A 19,461-nucleotide genomic window follows, 5' to 3' on the forward strand; every position below is an offset into this window, starting at 1 on the left:
GTATTGAGTGCACCCAAGTGCATGTGTACAACATATTTGTGGGCTGTTGAACCAATGAAGAGTTATCGATTAGTAACATTGCAAAATTCAGTCGAAGATAACATTGTCATAGACTGTAATAGTCTATGACAATATTATTGTTAATTGTCTACTTGGACTTTACTTATTAATAGAACTTTATACTCGTGTTTAAATATTGACACAGTAATGAGAGTTAGTTCAGGAAAGAACAAAATTTCTTTATTACATCACCTGTAGTAATAATTTCTGTTTGTAATCGGGTCAGGTATAATAAAGAAATTTTGTTCTTTCCCGAACTAACTCTCATTACTGTGCCAATCTTTAAACACATCATCATCATCATCATCATATCATCATCATCATCATCATCATTATCGAGAGAATCTTTAAACACAAGTATAAAGTCCTATTAATAAGTAAAGTCCAAGTAGACAATTAACAATAATATTAGAATTTAAGGACAGTAAGGCTTTTACAACTACAGTCTATGACAATTTGTATAACTGTTTCACAGACAAAGGCTTCCACTTCTAGAGAGGTTTACAAACGTTTCTTTTTTTAACAAGTCTGGAGAGGCATAAATTTCAATTATTATTAATAATAGCTTATTATGGCTAACTTTACAAGACTAGTGTGGAGTGACACTGTTCCAACTGAACAGCCCACAGATCATTCACCGATGAACTTACATCGCGATAGGGCATGTTGACATTTGTTGGCTTTTGCCTTAACAATACTAAACGATGACCAAACAGAGGTAATTTACTTACAACTTACGCTACTGCCCACAACCATAACCGTTACAATGTGGGTTATGATGCTGCATCATAACCCACATTGTATGCTGCATAACCTCATCATATGTGGGTTATGCAGCATCATAACCCACATTGTAACGGTTGACATTGTATCCACATTGTAACCCACATTGTAACGGTTGTTCACGGTTGTAACCAGTGAGTAGTATACAATTAATTAAAATAATATACATAGTGTAAAAATATTTACAAGGATTAAATGTTTATAACCATTTGGGAGCACTTATCCCTTACAGAACTTAGTAAATACAATGACTAACAGGTTCTTACCTGTGTCTGAAATCGAAAATAATATATCTTAAAATAATAGTACATAACAAAAACAAACGTTTTGCCTCTTCTTGAGACCATAGTGATATATGTGCTCTCACATAACGAGTAAGGATTAAAGCCCCGGAAGCCTTGGTTACCAAGTTGATTGTTGTCCATTGTTGGGTATCGTTTTCATTACTTCTCACACTTGTGAAGTCCCAGCTACACTTATTCTGTCTCTTCCTCTGAGTCACTGTGTTCCGTGTCACTTTCTATGTTCTGCACTGTTTCTGTTTCCGTCTCTGTTGTGTTCTGGCCTTTGGTGTAGTCTGGAAGGAGTGCTCTAGTCCTAGTCACAAACTTTTTAAATTCCCTCCAAATCTGTATGATGTTCAGAAGGTCTTTAGGGTCTGGTGGCCAGCTTAGTCCTTGCTGGACACACTCCCTAAATAAAGAGAAACGTTGTTGCTCGTAGTGTGCACAGTTAAAGCTGAAGTGTGTTGCGTCACCTTCACTTATTTCATCACAGCTGCAATTATTGTTTGATCTTTTACCAAATCGGGTCAGGTATGATTGAAAGTTCCCGTGGTTCGTGATGCATTGTGTTAATTCGTAATTTGGTTTGAAGAATTTTGTTGTAAGTCTTTTAGATATTGTTGGGAAGAATTGATGGCATTTCCTTCCTGTTGTGGATTCGTCTTATTCTTTTTGCCACTGTTTTATAGCCCATTCCATTAAAGTATTTTTAATTTTCGATCTTGGTATTCTGTTGTAGGTTATGACTGTCTTGTGTGTTGTTGCTCGTTTGGCTAAGAGATCGGTCTTTTCGTTACCTTTCTTCCCTTTGTGTGCTGGTACCCGGCTAAAGTGTATTCTTCTTTGTTTACTCAGGCCTAGTACCTCTTTTATTACGTCTATCCCAAGTAAGGTTGTTTTTCCTGTTTTAGTTAGGATATTTAATGCTACTATGCTGTCAACAAGGAATTTAAACTGGCCTTTGTACTTGTCTAGATTTTCTTCAGTTGTTGGATAGCTTTGTTATACTACAATAGTCTGCTAGATTCCAGCTGGCTTGGTAATAGGCTTTTCTGTTCATACATACAGAAAACCCCCTGAAATTTTTTTTTGCCTTTTTCGACGTTTCATGAGTCCAAAAATGTAAAAAACTTTGGGGGGTTACTTTTGAATCCAGTGTTAATTGATTTTATACACTCGGCCGCTGTTGCGTCGGAATTCTTTAGAATTAGTTTTATTAATACATTTATTACATACAAATATATATGTGTGTAATTACATAAATAAATACAGATTGTCAAGTGTTCTCTGAAAGTATCAATACACTGAGAATTTCAATATTATGTGTATCAAGTGTATTATTGATTAACATTTTGTACGTCCTCGTGTATTGTACATAAGAATATAGAGCGTGATTCTTCAGTAGGGTGGTTAATACAATCTCCGACCAAGTAGTCTATTCCTGTACAGGTCACATTACACTGTTAAATCAAAATTTTCGTCGCAGAAACGAAGAAACTTGAGAAATTTTACATAGGAATCATCTGTAAGAAGCATAAAAGTAACGTTAAGAATATAAATTAAAATTGTAAATGCTAATAACGAGTAAAATCGTCATTAAGTCCGACCCTACTATAGATATAATGACCCACATCTCTCCACTCCCTCGATGTTTAACCACTAAAATTGAATAGCCTCAATCCCTTTAATACATACACCTCCCTGCAAAATTTCAGAAATTTTCGACAAAAAGCACAGGAGTTATTAAGCTTCAAAGAGGGTGAACAAAGTCATGTCCCCCACACATATACTAACATCTGTACATACAGAAAAAAAAACCCAGAATTTTTGCATTTCTCAACGTTTCAACGCGCTCTGAATCCAAAAATCTAAAAATTTAGGGGGATTATTTTTTCACCGATCGCCATACTTTCCCTCTGTTACATGTAACAGAGCCTGGAAAGTATTTTTCTTCAAAATTTCAGCCTGTAGTGTGAAATTCAGCGCTGTTCTCATCTTAATATGCATATCATATACGATTTCTAATGGATTTTTCTTGTAGGTTCACTTGAAGGCCGTCATTTATAAGCAGAAGATTGTGTCGAGTACTCATTCCATGACCAGAATCATGCAGGTATGTCAGGCATAATGCAAGCTGTGAAATGATTTTATCTCAATCTTGAATCTCTGTGGTGGCGATATCGAATATCACCAACGAGGTGGTCGCATGTAGTTTTCCGGGTTTTCGTCATGTTAGTAACACCTAAACAGAGGCCAGTTTCTCATACAAACTCCTGTCGAGAAGCCTCTCGACAGGAGTAACGACAAAACAAAACACTTACCAGGAAGAGATTCGTCAGTAAATGAAGAAATCCTAAATAATATCAGTGCAAAGAGTAAAAATTTGATGATGTACGCCATATTGCAACACAGGATTGATGAATCTAGTAAAAAAACCAAGGTATTTAAGTGTAAATAATTATGAAAATAAAGATTTGAACATGGAAAATCATAACATTACACATGAAAAATTGTGCTGACAATAAAAGTATCGACTATAATTGAATAAATACAGTTTTATTTAGGAATATTTATCGAGATATCGCTTCAAATATAGACCGTCGTAAGTTTAAAAATGATTTAATTAAATATTAATACAATAAACAGGGTGGTTGTTATGTATCAACAGTATTTAAGGAGCTGATTTGAAGAAAAAATTGCATATAAACACGTTCGTTACGTTTTTTATGTGTGCGGGATGTGACGTCAGGTGGTTCTCAGAATGTACAGTACAGTACAAGTGCAATCGACCGAAAATCGCCACCTCACGCCGATCAGCGTGAAGGTTAAGTCAACAACTTAGAAATATACTTCATATTCTTCTTATTACTTTCTCTGCTGTTATATATGAGAAAACACAGAAAAAGTATGGTGCTCTGTCAAAACATAATCTCCACCCAAGAATTTTTCATTTTTGGACTCAGGGGAACTAGAAACGTTGAGAAATGCAAAAAATTCGGGGTTATTTTTCTGTATTCGGGGATGTTAGTGTGTGTGGGGCGCGATTTTGTTCACCCTATTTGAAGCTTAATAACTCCTGTTCCTCTTGTGGAAAGTTTCCCTGGAAATATTGCCAACCCTAGCTTAGACTAGGCTAACCAATATTATTGTGAAAATTAGTGAGAAACTGAGACTACCTAATTAGTTAAATAGTTAATTAAATTAATGAGTATCAGTATCTTAGATATATCATGATATGAATGTATGTGATTCATGATTGTGATAATAATAACTAACTACTAGACTACTACTAATTACTTACTCACAACTTTACTAACACTAATGATTAAATTACTTATAAATAACTACAGATTGATATGTAGAGCCTATATAAGAAAATTGGTAAGACTGATAGCCACTTAGCCACTGATTATCCGTCCTTACATTATTATAATATGTTAATACAAATCAATTAGTAGTATTACCTTTGCTATTATTTAACTTAAAGATTACATTATAATTATAATCTAACTAAACATTTAAAGTTAATTATCTCTATCTCAAGTGTTAAACCGAACCAAAGTTAAGTTTTCTACCTAAATGTGTAAGACGTTCAACTGATTTATAGTGACCAGTCTAAATAATAAAAGTTTCTTAAGTATTTTTAAAATGTTTTATTTCTTCTTTTAAAAAAACCATAAATTTCCGGATAGATAGATAGATAACACTTAATTGCACTAAAAATACATCCGCGCTGGATCCAGCTGGAATGATGGTCCAGCAAAACCCAGCTGGATTGAAAACACTGCTGGACTGCAATCCCTAGTCCTCAGGCGTTGTTTTGTCTACGACAATACCGACCTCACACAGCCGCACGCACAAAAGACTTGTTCCAACAATTTCGATGGGAGGTGTTCGAAAAAATGAAATTTTAGTTGTGTTTGCAGCGATTTGACAACAATGAAAAGCTGATGGACGGTGTTCGGAAGTGGCTGATGTCCTTGGAAAAACTTACCAAATATAGGTATATTACAAATAACGGAAATCTGAAAGTATATAAAATATTGAATTAAACAATATCATATTTGTAAATGCAAATCTTTGTCTTCAAAAAATATTTCTGACAAACCTTTTCCATAACCATTAATATGTCATAATGACATTGACAATAAACATGCGATACTACTTATGAATGATTGCATTGAAGATTTAGATGGTTGTTATACTGAAGTTATTTCGGTGTTTCGTATAATTGGATTTCAATGCGTATGTGTTTTATCATTGAGTGTGTTTATTAAGTAATTTTTGAATCATCATTTGCAGATCATTTCGATAAACTTAAACCCGCAAATACACATTATTTAATGTAAAAATAACACGATTAAATGCTCTAATAACGACGTTTCTTCCAACTGCAACTGCTGCCATAGTTGTGGGATTGTGTGTACCAGTCGTGAAATTTAACACATTTTATCTGTTAAATTAAAAAGTATTTGATTAAATTTAGTGTGGTTTGTAAGAATAAGTACCAATATCATTTGTCCCGTATTCTACCAAGCAAAAGATATATTATAAATATTATTAAATATTTGACTATATTATCAAATTAATTTCAAATTTATACAATAATTAAAAATCGAGTATACAGTTTCAAATAAACGAATGAAATGTAAAACTTAATTTATTGAATTTCTTAATTAAATCGTCATGGCTGTACATTAAAATATTTTTACATACTTTGGACTATTATTGTCATACGTGAAAAGGTATATAAGGCACAGTTAAAGTGTTTTAAAGCAATAATATTTAACAATGAGATCAAAATGTGCTGTGATCCTGTTATCTTTTGTGTTTTCGGTACAAAGAATTCAATGTAAGTAACTAAAAACATCGATTATCTTTTAAAATATTCTTTATTTACACGTGATAAACTTTAGGTTCAGAAGTTGAAGTGAAGAATCTTCGATTCTGCGATAGTAATTTTGGTGTCAGCAATTGCCAAGAAGCATGTGAAAGAAAAAATTACAATTTTGGAAATTGTTTACGAGTTTCGTTCGATACTCCTGATCTTTTATGCGTGTGTAGCAAGGCTGAGTGAATTGGTTTATGGATTAATATCAATATCTTTACAAATAATAAAAATTTATGTATCAGTTTCTTAAACATGTATCTTCTACCTGTTTATTGTGAATTAAACCAAAATTGAGCTAACTTTATGTCTTGTTAAGTACTTAATAAATGTCTAAATAAAGTAAATGCGTGTAATATAAGAATCATATTCTAGCTTTTCACTGAATAAAACCTCGGTATAGCGCTCTTCTGCACAGCTTTATGATCGTAAAATAATAACGAATACTTACAAGCGGGGATTTTTTACGAATATCAAACAAAAATCTCTCAGTAAGTGCGAATTAATGAGTGTACTATTTTGCATTGGAAACGACATTTTCACCCATTGTTGTGTATCCATCTCATTGCTTTAGACCAGTGATTCCCAACCGGTGGTTCGCGAACCCCTGGGGTGTTCGCGAAAATAATATTGTAATGGCGGATTTTTTAAAACGCCATTAAAATCAAAAGCAAAAAAAAAAACAAAACAAAAACACAAAAATTAAAGAACACACCCACTGTAAAACAGATTGTTCGCTGCCTGTTTGTTAAGAAATCTATAATAAATTTCAATATTTTCATTTCTTTTTTCCTTATTTGTTTTTCAAAATTACTTCATCAATATCAAATTATATCAACAATTTTATACCTTATAATTTATTCCTCTTATTCAAGTAATCAAATACTATTCTCTTTTTATTACAAACATTTATTTATATTTAAAACATTTTATCAATGTGATTAGTATCATGTTCTGCTTTATATTTAAAATCATTGCAGCAGTTTTCCCTTCTATGTAATATTTTTTTTTTTTTTTACAATACAATTGGAAATAAATATCAAATTAAGGCAGTTTACTACAGATTTTAGAATTAGATACTTGTTCACAACCGGAAACTGGGAGAGTAGTGTTGTATTAACCGACGTTCATACATAGGCTTAGCACTTGTAAAGCTTGAGTGATAGTGATACTGTGACTGTCAAGTTCTCGTGTAAATGATTTAATAATTATTAATTTAATTATTATTATAGCTTATTTTTATTATGGATCGATGGTTAAAAACGGGTCGTTTAGAAACGAGACATGATAATCGAGATGATAGTACTGAAAGCTGTAGTGAGGTACCGTTTCACCAGACGAAAAACAAAGGAAATGATGATAGAAAAGAGAAAAAGCGAAAATATGACAGCGACTATCTACAATTGGGTTTTCATTTTACTGGGGATGAGTCGGAACCTAAACCGCTTTGTGTTATATGTAACGAAGTTCTTGCCAACAGCAGTTTAAAACCATCACTTCTTCGTAGACATATTGAAACAAAACATCCGACACACAAAGATAAACCTCTTGAATATTTCAAAAGAAAATTAGCAGATATCAAAAAGTGTAGTCTTTCTTCTTTCTTGACTTCAAACGAAGATAGTAAAATGGCCCTTGAAGCATCATTTCGAGTAAGCTATAGAATTACAAGATCTGGACAAGCGCATACAATAGCAGAAAATTTAATTGGACCATGTGCGAAAGATATCGCCAAATGTATGCTTGGGGAAAAGGCAGCAAAGAAAATTGAGCTAGTTCCCTTATCAAACAACACGGTGTCGCGTAGAATTAATGACTTGGCTAATTATGTGGAGAACGAACTTCTAAAAAGAATAAAATTGAATTATTTTGCAATTCAACTTGACGAATCGACGGATGTAACAAATGCCGCAGTCTTGCTTGTCTACGTTAGATATCTTTTTACGAATATTGTTCAAGAAGATGTACTATTTGCAAAACCTTTGAAAACCTACACAACTGGAGAAGCGATTTTCGATATGATCAATGGGTATTTTGAAAAGAATGGAATAAGCTGGTCTTATTGTGTGGGTGTGTGTACAGATGGTGCAAAATCAATGACAGGAAAATTTTCTGGTTTTGTGGCACGGGTGAAGAAGATCAACGAGAAAATTCAATGGACTCATTGTTGTATTCATAGACAAGCTTTAGTATGTAAGCGTATTCCTGCAGAGTTATCTACTACTTTAAGTGATGCTGTGAAAATTGTGAACTTTATAAAATCGCGTGCTACAAATTGCCGTCTATTCCGTACGCTTTGTGAGGATTTTGGAAGTTTCCACGTTTCTTTACTACTTCACACAGAAGTTAGATGGCTTTCCCGTGGTAAAGTTTTGACGCGTTTGTTTGAATTGAAGTCTGAAGTTCAAGCATTTTTTATTGATCATCCGTTTCATTTGTCTTCTTGTATATCCGATGTTCTTTGGCTGCAAAAGCTTGCGTATTTAGCTGACATTTTTTTGTAAACTGAATGAATTAAATATGTCTTTACAAGGCGAGGGTGTCACCATTTTCAGTGTACATGATAGAATTGAGGCTATGTTGAAAAAGATCAATTTTTGGATTCAATGCCTGCAGATGAATGAGTATGGATGTTTCGATTCTGTCAGCACTTTTTTTTATCAGAAAATTCAATTAAACTTGACGAAAACATTAAAAGGAGTATATGTGAACATCTGAACTATCTTCGATTAACTTTCGATGACTATTTTCCCAACAGATGCAATATATCCATCTCAAACAACTGGATACGTAATCCATTTCAAGGAAATGTAAGTTCAGAAACCTCTCTAAATATACTGGAAAAAGAAAAACTCATAGAGTTATCTTGTGACAGTTCTCTAGAAGCAATTTTTAAAGATCAATCTTTAATTGACTTCTGGCTCAGTATACAAAATGAATATCCTGTTCTGTCAAAAAAAGCCATTGAAGTTCTATTACCATTTTGCACAACATATCTATGCGAGAAAGGATTTTCAACATATACTTATCTGAAAGATAAATACAGAAACAGGTTAAATGCAGAACCTGATCTAAGACTGAAATTGTCAGATATTGAGCCTAACTTTGAATTGCTTTGTTCTATCAAACAGCCACAAATATCCCATTAAGAGTTTTTCCAAATGTAAAACATAAGAACCAGTTTGTTAAATTTATCTTGTTTTCAACTTTTATAGCCATCATTTTAGTCTTATTAATGTTTTATTTAAATGTTTCACGATTAATATAATCAATATTATTCTGCAATATGTAAAATATATATTCTATCAAATTTTATTGCTTTTTTTTACCTGTCATTAACGACTACATAGGGGGTTCGTCAAATTTTTCGGACCTTTCTTTTGGTTCGCGAGGAAAAAAAGGTTGGGAAACACTGCTTTAGACTATAAAATTCGTATTGTTTGAAATACATCAGTTTAGCACCTCACACGATTTACTGTCATTTTCAGCGGCAAACGAATAGATAAATCGAAATCTATGAACCACGTAAAACTAAGTATATAACCGATGATTGCCTCCAGAATGAGCTAGTCTCATCATCAAGCAAGCTCATAGTCACGGTCTCTTTGAAACAAAATACTTTTTCGGTATCCTGCAATCGTATAAAAGTTATATCTTTAATATTAAAAGGCCGGATCAACTTTGGTGGATCTAGGATACACTCAAATCCTTCAAATTTGATTCTAGATTCTCCAAAATTGTACCTTTGAACCTGGGATCTGGGATCAAATCGGGAAGAACATTACAACAATTTTTCGTGGATAGTCTGTCCCGAATATGTCGACCCCCTTACTACCCAGATGTCCATTGTGGATCTGGTCGAACAAGTGACAAGTACAGAAAACGGGCCTCTTAGTGGTCATACTATAGGATGAGCCAAAAACAAGAAAAACATCCATTCCCTACCTTCTCTATCCGGGCATGAAAAAATGCAAGTTCTAACACGACATCATTTCGTCATAATGTCCATGAGAAAAGTCAAAAAGACATTTGTAATGCACAATAATTGTTATTGAATTTTTTTAAACAGTAAAATTGATTTTATGGGATGGAAAATAAATTCTGAAGGTTGGAGATAGGTAGTACTTTTCCTGCTGCTATGTATAAGTGGAAAAGTATGGCGATTATTAAAAAGATACTCACAAGATTTTTGGACTCAGGAAACCTTGAAATGCAGAAAAGTTGGGAATTTTGCCTATATGTACGGATATCAGGGTGTGGGGGACACGATTTTGTTCACTCTCTGTGAGGCTTAATAATTCCTGTGCTTTTCGTCGAAAATTTCTGAAATTTTGCAGGAGGTTTCGTATTAGTGGCATTGATGTTTTTGAGTTTTTATGGTTAAAGGTCAAGGGGTGATGAGATAGAGTGGATCATGTGTCATATCTTGAGTGGGGTCAAACTTAATGAAGATTTTATTCGTTTTATTTGAGCGACCATATAAGCTAATGTGCTGAAATTTTGTGCTAAAATTTTGCATAAATTCAGTTGACTACAAAATGAAAGCAAAAAGATCATTTATTGCAGAAAAAACTACAAATGAAAAGAGGTTCTACTGCCCTGTTGAGCCACCTCTAGCGTGAATACACGATGCGTTACGGGCGAGCATGGAGGCGTACAGGTGTCCTGCGGTATCTCAATCCACAGTTGCTCCGAGCGATCCCCTAGTTCGACCAAACTCCTAGGCTGTCCCAGATGAACCCAGACATGTTCGATCGGTGAGAAATCGGGGGACAGCGCAGGCCTGAGAAAGTGTGGCAATATGGCGAGGCAGTCCTGTGACATCCTTGCTGTGTTTGGTCGAGCATTGTTCTGTTGGAAAATGGCTCTTGGGAGCACTGCCACGAGGGACAACACACAAGGCTGCAGGATGTCACTAACATACCGCTGGACTGTCATGGCCCTTGGATGACTGGCTGTCGTATGCGATGGTACCCCAGATCATTACGCCAGCTGTGGGAGGAGGTGTGCCTTTCCAAAATGTAGGCAGGAGTAAGGCGTTTTCCACCGGGTCTGGAGAACACGGCCGTCGTCAGTGCCCAAACTGAATCTGAATTCGTTGCTATAGACGACTGGGTTCCATTCGGTTGAGGTCCATTCAGTCGGGAGTGACACCATTCCAAACGAAGGAGACGATGGGTGGTGTCAATGGCAGCACACGTAACGGCCACTGTGGTAACAAATGCTCCTCACCCAGGAGTCTCCTATGTCCGGAAGACCAGGCGGTTCTCTCGGCTAGTAATCCGCTAAGGACGTCCTGAGCCTGGGCGCCATGTTTGCGAGCTCTCTAGTCCACTGGTCCCAACACCTCCTCACAGTGTTGTCAGAACGGCTTAGGTGTTGAGTTATTTGGCGAGATGATCATTCGGCTTCTCTTGACCCGATGATCCTTCCCCTCCCAAATTCGGTTAGTTGTTCATATGGTCTTCGACTGCGACGTAAACGTATTTCCAGTGATACAACGTCCCTCTGCAACACGTAAAACTACAGACAGCGTGCTTTTTATAAGCCAAGGGAAACTCACTCTAACGATTTCTTCTGGCATTACACAATGAGCAATCACGCTATAACTCTAACCATTTCCATATCTGCTTGAGACTTATCTGCGTGACAAGTTTCTTAGCGATACGATAACCCTTTCTTGGCACGCTAATTTTTATGGCAATGAGTATATTTTCAGAGCAAAAATTTTTGATCTGGTTCATTTGATAGCATGAACAAACTGCACCATTGACTAAGTTACATTATATATGATCAAGTTAAAAGGACTAGTACGGGAAGAAATGAATATCGATTATACACATACAGCGTTACAAAAGTTTCATAAATGGAAACTCGATATTTTTCAAATAGAAGAAATAAAATTAAGTATAAAATATCAATTTCACTAAAATATTTTCTATTATTTTAAATATAATATATCAAAATCTTGTCATTCTTTTCCATATTTATTATTTCAGTAAATTACGTATAAAAAATAGAATTTTACATAAATAGTGTTTTAAATTAAAAATAATGAATTTTCTCTTATATAGAAAAGTTATTACAAATTTAAGGGTTCAGTTACAGAACCCACCAAACAAAATCCTAACGAATAGAATTCTTCTATATAAAATCCTACGAGACCAAATGCTAATGTACAGAATCCTACCGGATAAAATCCCACAGGGACAGACAGGCCCGCCGTAAGCGGGCGTGCAAGGCGTGCACCTCACGCGGGCGGCACGTCCACGGGGCGGCAAATTGGTATTGCTGGCAAGCTCAGCGTAGGTAGTCGTAGATAAACAGGGGCGGCATAATCGGTATTGCACACGGGCACTCAAACAGCTAGCGGCGCTGCTGTGGACAGATTCTTAACAAATAAAATCATACAGGACAGAATACTAGCGGTGTATTCGGGCTAGAATGTAAAGAAACAAAAAAAGAAAATAACCTCAAATGCAGAAAAAACAAATTAAATTAACACATCTGCTTCTGAAAAACTGACTCGATCTTTTGCGGGTTATCAGGGCATCTATAGCAACGGTCGGCAACCGGTGGTCCGTGGAGAAATTTGGACATTGATCAACAGAAGGTTACGTGAAGTATTACGAAAGAAATGCAAAACGCTTAGTTACTTTTTCACATATTGGGGGTTTTTTATTCGAATCTAAAATCAAATACGAAGCGACTGCTATCAATAAATAATGGACAATAAACAATATCGTGAGTGCGATTGTCGTCCTTCGTAGAAAAGTGCTAAGAATCCATAAACTTGTTTCAAACAAGCAGCAATGAACTTCAGGCTTGCATTAATTTGTTATAATTAAACACGCGAGTTTCTTATTAATATAGTAAAATTAAACTTTTATGATCATTATTATTCTACAGATTTTGTATTGTTTAAAAAAATTCATGATAGTGGTCCGCGGGATTCAAAATTGTGAGTTTAGTGGTCCGTGAGGTGAGAAAGGTTGCCGACCGCTGATCTATAGGGCTAACACTGGCATTTATCCAGGAGCAAAAGCGGTCTTTCCAGCATTGAAGCACATTAATATAAGCATACGATATGATAATTTCAATGAGACTTTACAGTAAAATAAATCAATTCCTTCAAGAACAAACATACATAAATAATGCAAAAATCTCGCTGCAATACGTAAATATTAAAACAAAAATGCAAAATAAAAATGTGATGCTCACAAATACCGTATTTTACGGACTATAAGACGCACTTTTTTCTTCGAAAAATTGCCTCCAAAATTCAGGTGCGTCTTATAGTCCGTAAAATACGGTAATGTTTATTGCCATAGAAGAACCATGCAAATAAAACATGTTCCTTTGTTGAAAGAATTGATTTATCGTTCTGTAAATATCAAATTGGATTTAATGCCCTGTAGGCTAGGCATATATTCATGCAATGCTGAAAAGACCTTTTTTAGAGCCTGGATAAATGTTAAACTAAACATCCTGTGTATTTTTTCCTTTTGCTGGAAACTAATGGTAGGGTTTTATTCATTCAAATTCCGCAATGGCCCGTATACAAATAAGTAATTGATTGATTAGTTAATGTGTGGTCCCAACACATTTAGGGTGTAAAGTTAGGATATACTGATGCTTATTTGGGGTTTAACCAAAATGGAATTGAGACAAATTAACGAGAATGAAAAACAGTGCTCCAACAAATAGAACACACTTATGCATTAATAATTTAATACTTTTTCATTTTAGTGTTAATTTATAATAAAGACATTGCCATTAAGAATAAATTAATTCTATATAATGTTATTTTGATTGTTTATTATTTATTTTATTATTATACATACGCAAACTCTCTTTCTAAGTGGCAAGCAACCAAGTAAGCAAACCTAGTTCGTTTTATATGAAATAAACTACGTGCTCGTTTCCTGGTAAAAGTACTTTATTAGTTTTGCTTTTAATAATTTGGCCCACCAGTGGCCTAGTGGAAAAAAACCATTAAAGATTGGTAGTTACAAGGCCGGATGGCCAAGCGGTGGCAACCTACCATTTTAGGAGACCCGGGTGGGTCAAAAACCCCCAGAAGCTTTTCGGGGGCCTTTCCCGATATGTCGGGCCTCGTCTCTCACCACCCGGCGTTTCATTGAGGACCCGGTCGAACCCATAATGGGCTTGAAAAAAGACCCTCTTAGTGTTCACAGTGCAAAAAGAGGCAAAAATTAATATAAAAAGAAAACTAGTCGTTAGTCTCAGATTCGGGCAGATTACATGGAGTTTTCGGGGTTTTCTTCAAGAGTTTGAAACCTAAATAGGTGCCAATTTCCTATAAAAAGTCTTTCCAGGAAGTATTCCTTTTAAGTGTTGCCTTACTCCGTTACTCTACTCTTTCTAACAATCCTATAAGATTTGGAGAAAAATACAATATTTATTAAATAAATACAAGGAAAATGATTCCGAGTATAATAAAGTTCGAATTTAACAGATAACAAGTAAATCTGCAATTTTGAAATATTTGAGTGAAATATAAAACTTCTTTTGTTGAAGTTCGTGCTAAACCATCTGATAACAATTATTTGTTTTTGCATATTTTGGGATTTCTCTATATATATTTACGTGTTTAAATGTTGTATATATATATATATATATTGTGGAATTAAAACATTTGTTACAGTTCATCAACATGAAATCGATTCTTCGCATGGTCTTGTTTGTTCTCCTTCTTATTCTTCTAACAATTCATTGTGAGTAATTACAAGTTGTACTTTTTTGTTGTTGTTAGAAATATTTATTTATATATAATAATATTTAGGTTCAAAAGTGGAAGTGAAATATCTACATGTCTGCAATGCTGATCTGAACGCTGAACATTGTCATAAAACATGTGTAGATCAGAACTATACTTTTGGAAATTGTGTGGTTTATTCGGCTGAATCGACCGATCTTCTATGCGTGTGTAGCAGAACGAAAAATTGGGGTTGTTAATTAATTTAAATAATAAAAATTCTTGTAAGGGCGTAGTTAAATATAAATATTTGTAAGTTAGTTAATAAACTGTTCAATGCACTTAACAGAGTTTTGTATCAATAATTTTTAATGTAAGCTCTATACTCATGTGCATAGGGGAGATAGTTTTTGTTTTATTAAGTTATGGCAATGCAACACTTGGGCGATCTGCCTAGGGGGAATGTATTCCAGGAAGTCTTTTTAAGGGTAAATGGCCCCTATTTAGGAGTTACAGCGATCTTCCATTAATCGCGGTGAGGAATCCAAGAATGTGATAAAATTGGGGGTACATGATTTCGTTTTCGAGATTCGGTAAAGTTCAAGTTACAATGTCTGTGCCCTCTTACACGATTGAGTGAACATAACTGTATTTATGAGAAAAAAAATATATTAAAAAAGCATACCCTTAACGGAAAATTAGCGCAAAAAAACGATTAAAACAGAAGAACAAAACAATCGCCTCTTCGGTCACCATAGGTTCAATTATCATCTTTTTCTCTCTGTCAAAGGGCAAGGATCGCTTTTTCGTATACAAATATCCCCCGGTATTTAAAACAGTTATACAAATAAAATCGCTTGGTGATAATAAATCATAAGATAATTCTTTCATATTCATATTATTTTACCATTTATTAGTGACAAAAGGAGATTTGCATACTAATAAGATGGTTGAGCTTGTTTATTTTCGCATAAAGAATTAAATCTTCGCAGAATATTTAATAATGCAGGATACATGACGACTTCAACGTTTTCAGAGTAGGCCAATGCTTTGATTTTATAACTGTCAATGCTGAAAATGCTGCTTTGCATAAACATGCAGTAGACAATTTTACTCAAATTCAATTGCGCGACCCACAGTTTAAGAAGCCCCGTTATATATCAATGCATTCTTTAAATTTTCCCATTAATGATTGCGTGGATACCCCACTGAACACTGTTCGTTAATCTCGGGTGTCTCCTCATCAACGAGCTGGTCACGTGCAGTTTTTTGGGTTTTCTTCAAGTGTCTAATATCAAAATAGGAGCCACTTTCCCATAGGAAGTTCTCCCGAAAGTCACCGCTCCTTTGACAGGTCTCTCACAAATTTTCATTTCTTAATTTTATTTTTATTAAAAACTTTTTTATATTTTTAATCATTATAAAATGGAAAAAAGCTTTATTTTGAGGATAGGAATGGGTTTCATAAAAAAAGATTGTAATACTAATAATGGGTAAAATCGTTCACCCTATTCAACATATGACACACGATCCCTCTCTATCCCACCCCCAGTCTGTCTTTAACCACCAAAATTTAATAGCATCAACCACCCTAATACATAAACTACGCTGCAAAATTTCAGAAATTTTCGACAAAATATACAGGGGTTATTAAGCTTCAAATAAAGTGATGAAAATAGTGCTTTCTACACACACACTAACATCCATAAATATAGAAAAAAAAACTCCTGAATCTGTTTGTATTTCTCGACGTTTCTAGGTCCTCCGAGTCCAAAAAATGTAAAAATCTCGAGGGGAAGGGTTATTTTTTGAACGATTATCTTACTTTTCATCTGTTACATACTGTATAACAGAGCCGGGAAAGCGAAATGAAACACTATCACTTCAAATATTGATAAATAATTGTTTTTACTTTAAAACTTAATTGTACTGTACAATGCAGTTTTGTCTCCGTATTGGTAAGCAAATTTTTAATTTTCTTATAAATGGTTTTCTTTCTTTGTATTCAGCCAATATTAACACCGTGTGGAATGAGAAGTTCACACTTTTGATAGCCATACAATACTGGATAGTCACATCTGTTGTTGCAGCACATTTCTACAAGACTTGGTCCTTCTCCTCTATCGAAGAATTCGTAACTATATGGACGATATTCGTTTACTATAATTTAAATAAAGATTATATATTGAGTAAGACTCCATCATATCTGAAAATAAACTGAATTTTTATACAGAAAAATGAATTAATTTACATCTCCATTGTCTAAGTTTTGGAATACATGCTTGAACCAACCAGACATACAGTGCGTGTCCACATGCTTGAACTTTACCCACTCGACTTTCTAAATAGAAACATAAATATTAATAAGGTTATTTGAATTTAGATTTTCTTCATATAAAATTTAAGAAATATCTCACCGTTTGGAACAATCAAAAGGGAACAAAACAATAGAAAAATGATCATATACCGTGAAGTCACCATTATGATTTTCTGCACTAAATCCTTGAATGTTTCTCGGTTCATAAGGAAACTTTTATATATAATCGTCATTATTTAAATTACACGTGACTTTCTACAAATTAAATTTTCATATACATTTGTACGGTTAAAATTTCAGTAGCAGCTTGTGAAATTTATAGAATTTAATATTTAATGTATAATTAAATTTTTACAGAATGGCAAACTGAGTATCAGTTACAACCAATATAAATGAAAGTGTATTCTGTGTAATTTAATATCATAAACTGTTAAGGAAAAGCAATACTTGGGCAATATGCTAGGGGAGCAATATGCCTCTCTGAAGACTTTCTATTGGAAACTGGACCCTAATTAGGTGTTAAATAAATTTTACGCTAGAGTTATAAAATTTTGCTAGAAGCCAAAATAGTCACGAATACGAATTTCGTTTAAACATTCGTGTCTATTAAACTTTATATAATTCTAAAAATAATCTTTACATTTATTTTATATATAAAAATATTATATTACACAAAGAAATCAAACATAATACGCCATTCTACGCTACGTTATTACTATATAAGCTTGTATTTATGAGCACATTTGCAACGAAGATTGTTCACGAGCATTAGAAATGGATGGGAAAATGATAAATTCACGAAAAATTATCTTCTTTCTTCTTGTTTGTACGGTCCTCATTGAACCATACGGTAAGAAATCTTTACTGAAATAAAAATTGCATGTTTACTTAGAAATAATGCTTTATATATCAGTTTGTCCTTGTGTTGTGCTGCCTTTATTTCATCAATTCACTCCTATAGGAAATTATTTTAGTTATAAAATGCTATAGATTGGATTAATTTTAAATAATATATACCTTTATATTTACACTTTTGTTTCGTGTTTCCTTACAGCATGCCAAGTTGGTAAAGTTCAAGCATGTGGGCACGCATTGTACTCATGGTTGGTTCAAGCCTGTCTTTCAAGAATTAGAGCATGGAATCGTAAGTAAATTTCACTATCGAATCACAACGTGATTTTAATTGTGGTACTATAAAATATCTGCAACTTTATTTAATTTCAGTTACAGCTTATCGTCCATACTATGAAGGATTCTTTGATAGAGGAGAAGGACCAACACTTGTAGAAATGTGCTGCAACAACAGATGTGATTATCCAGTATTGTATGGCTATCAAAAGTGTGAACTCCTCATTCCACACGGTGTTAACATTGGTTAAAAGAGTAAAAATATGAAAAAATTGAGAATAAAACTAAATTGTAAATTAATAAAAATTTCATTAATGTTAAAACTTTAATTAAATTTAAACTATACATTTATTTATAATATATAAAATTTATAAATACTGTAATGTAGATATGTTTTTTTAAACTCTTTCCACCCTGAACACTAAGAGAGGGTCTTTACTCAACTGCCAGAGTTGATAGAATTATTTTGCGGGTTCGCGTATTACTAACGGGTTGGCCACCTGGGATTTTTCGTGTTTTTTCGTTTCTATAGAAACAGCGATCAGTTTCTTGTAGAAAATCTTCCTTTGCCAATTGTCTAAGTTTTGCGTTGTTCCGTCCCATTATACATGCACTTTACATTTTTAAATTTATCGTTGCTTACACTCTTTTATATAAATTTTAAGTTGATTAGAAAACGGGTATCAAAGAAAACTCGGCACCTCTTTTAAAACGTTTTGCTAGTTCTTAAGATTTTGTTTTTGGCTTTTTATGGGGGGATATGGTAACGCAACACGCAGACGGTCTGCAAGGAAAAAGTCTCACGGGTGGAGTTTGAATATGAAACTGCCCATCATTCAGGTGTGAGACACCTGAGTAAACTCAATGCGTCTACGTCCTTGAGCAGGTCAAAACCCAAGACCAACCTATCGGTGTTCAGAAATTTCATAAATTCGGAGACTAGTGGTTTGAGTTCTTTTTAAAATTACCTTTATTAATGCATTTATAACACAGATTATACATAATTACATAACTGAATATAGATTATCAAGTGTTCTCTGAAACTATATTGAGAACTTGAATGTTATCGGTATCAAGTGTATTATTTATCTTAGATATTTAAAGACTTGTGTATGGCGCACATGCATCTAAAGCCTGACATATCAGCCTTTTGAATGCACAGTCCGAACCAATAGTCCATTGAATCACAACTCGTAACACAGTTTTCGTCTGTAAAATTTTCATCGCACGCACCAATATACTTGACATATAATTCATTATCGTCTTGACCTAAAAGGAACAT

At 34.1% G+C, this 19,461-nt stretch overlaps 1 protein-coding gene and 2 long non-coding RNA genes across 3 annotated transcripts; 2 read left to right on the forward strand and 1 right to left on the reverse strand.

Annotated features, from left to right (window-relative positions):
- Positions 1–7,259: 7,259 nt before the first annotated feature.
- On the forward strand, positions 7,260–8,519 carry LOC136981980 (zinc finger BED domain-containing protein 5-like). Its single transcript, XM_067278404.1, has one exon. It carries the CDS (start codon positions 7,260–7,262, stop codon positions 8,517–8,519), a length of 1,260 nt encoding a protein of 419 aa, XP_067134505.1.
- An 8,189-nt stretch (positions 8,520–16,708) lies between these two features.
- LOC136981869 (uncharacterized) lies at positions 16,709–17,240 on the reverse strand. Its single transcript, XR_010881796.1, has 3 exons — positions 17,152–17,240; positions 16,986–17,075; positions 16,709–16,894 (listed from the first exon to the last, which is right to left on the reverse strand). It is a non-coding gene; the product is annotated as an uncharacterized lncRNA (long non-coding RNA).
- A 558-nt stretch (positions 17,241–17,798) lies between these two features.
- On the forward strand, positions 17,799–18,447 carry LOC136981862 (uncharacterized). Its single transcript, XR_010881791.1, has 3 exons — positions 17,799–17,901; positions 18,106–18,195; positions 18,276–18,447. It is a non-coding gene; the product is annotated as an uncharacterized lncRNA (long non-coding RNA).
- The last annotated feature ends 1,014 nt before the right edge of the window (positions 18,448–19,461 follow it).

This window comes from Centruroides vittatus, unplaced genomic scaffold (genome assembly GCF_030686945.1).
Source record: "Centruroides vittatus isolate TY-2023 unplaced genomic scaffold, ASM3068694v2 contig_799, whole genome shotgun sequence".
Lineage (NCBI taxonomy): Eukaryota > Metazoa > Arthropoda > Arachnida > Scorpiones > Buthidae > Centruroides > Centruroides vittatus.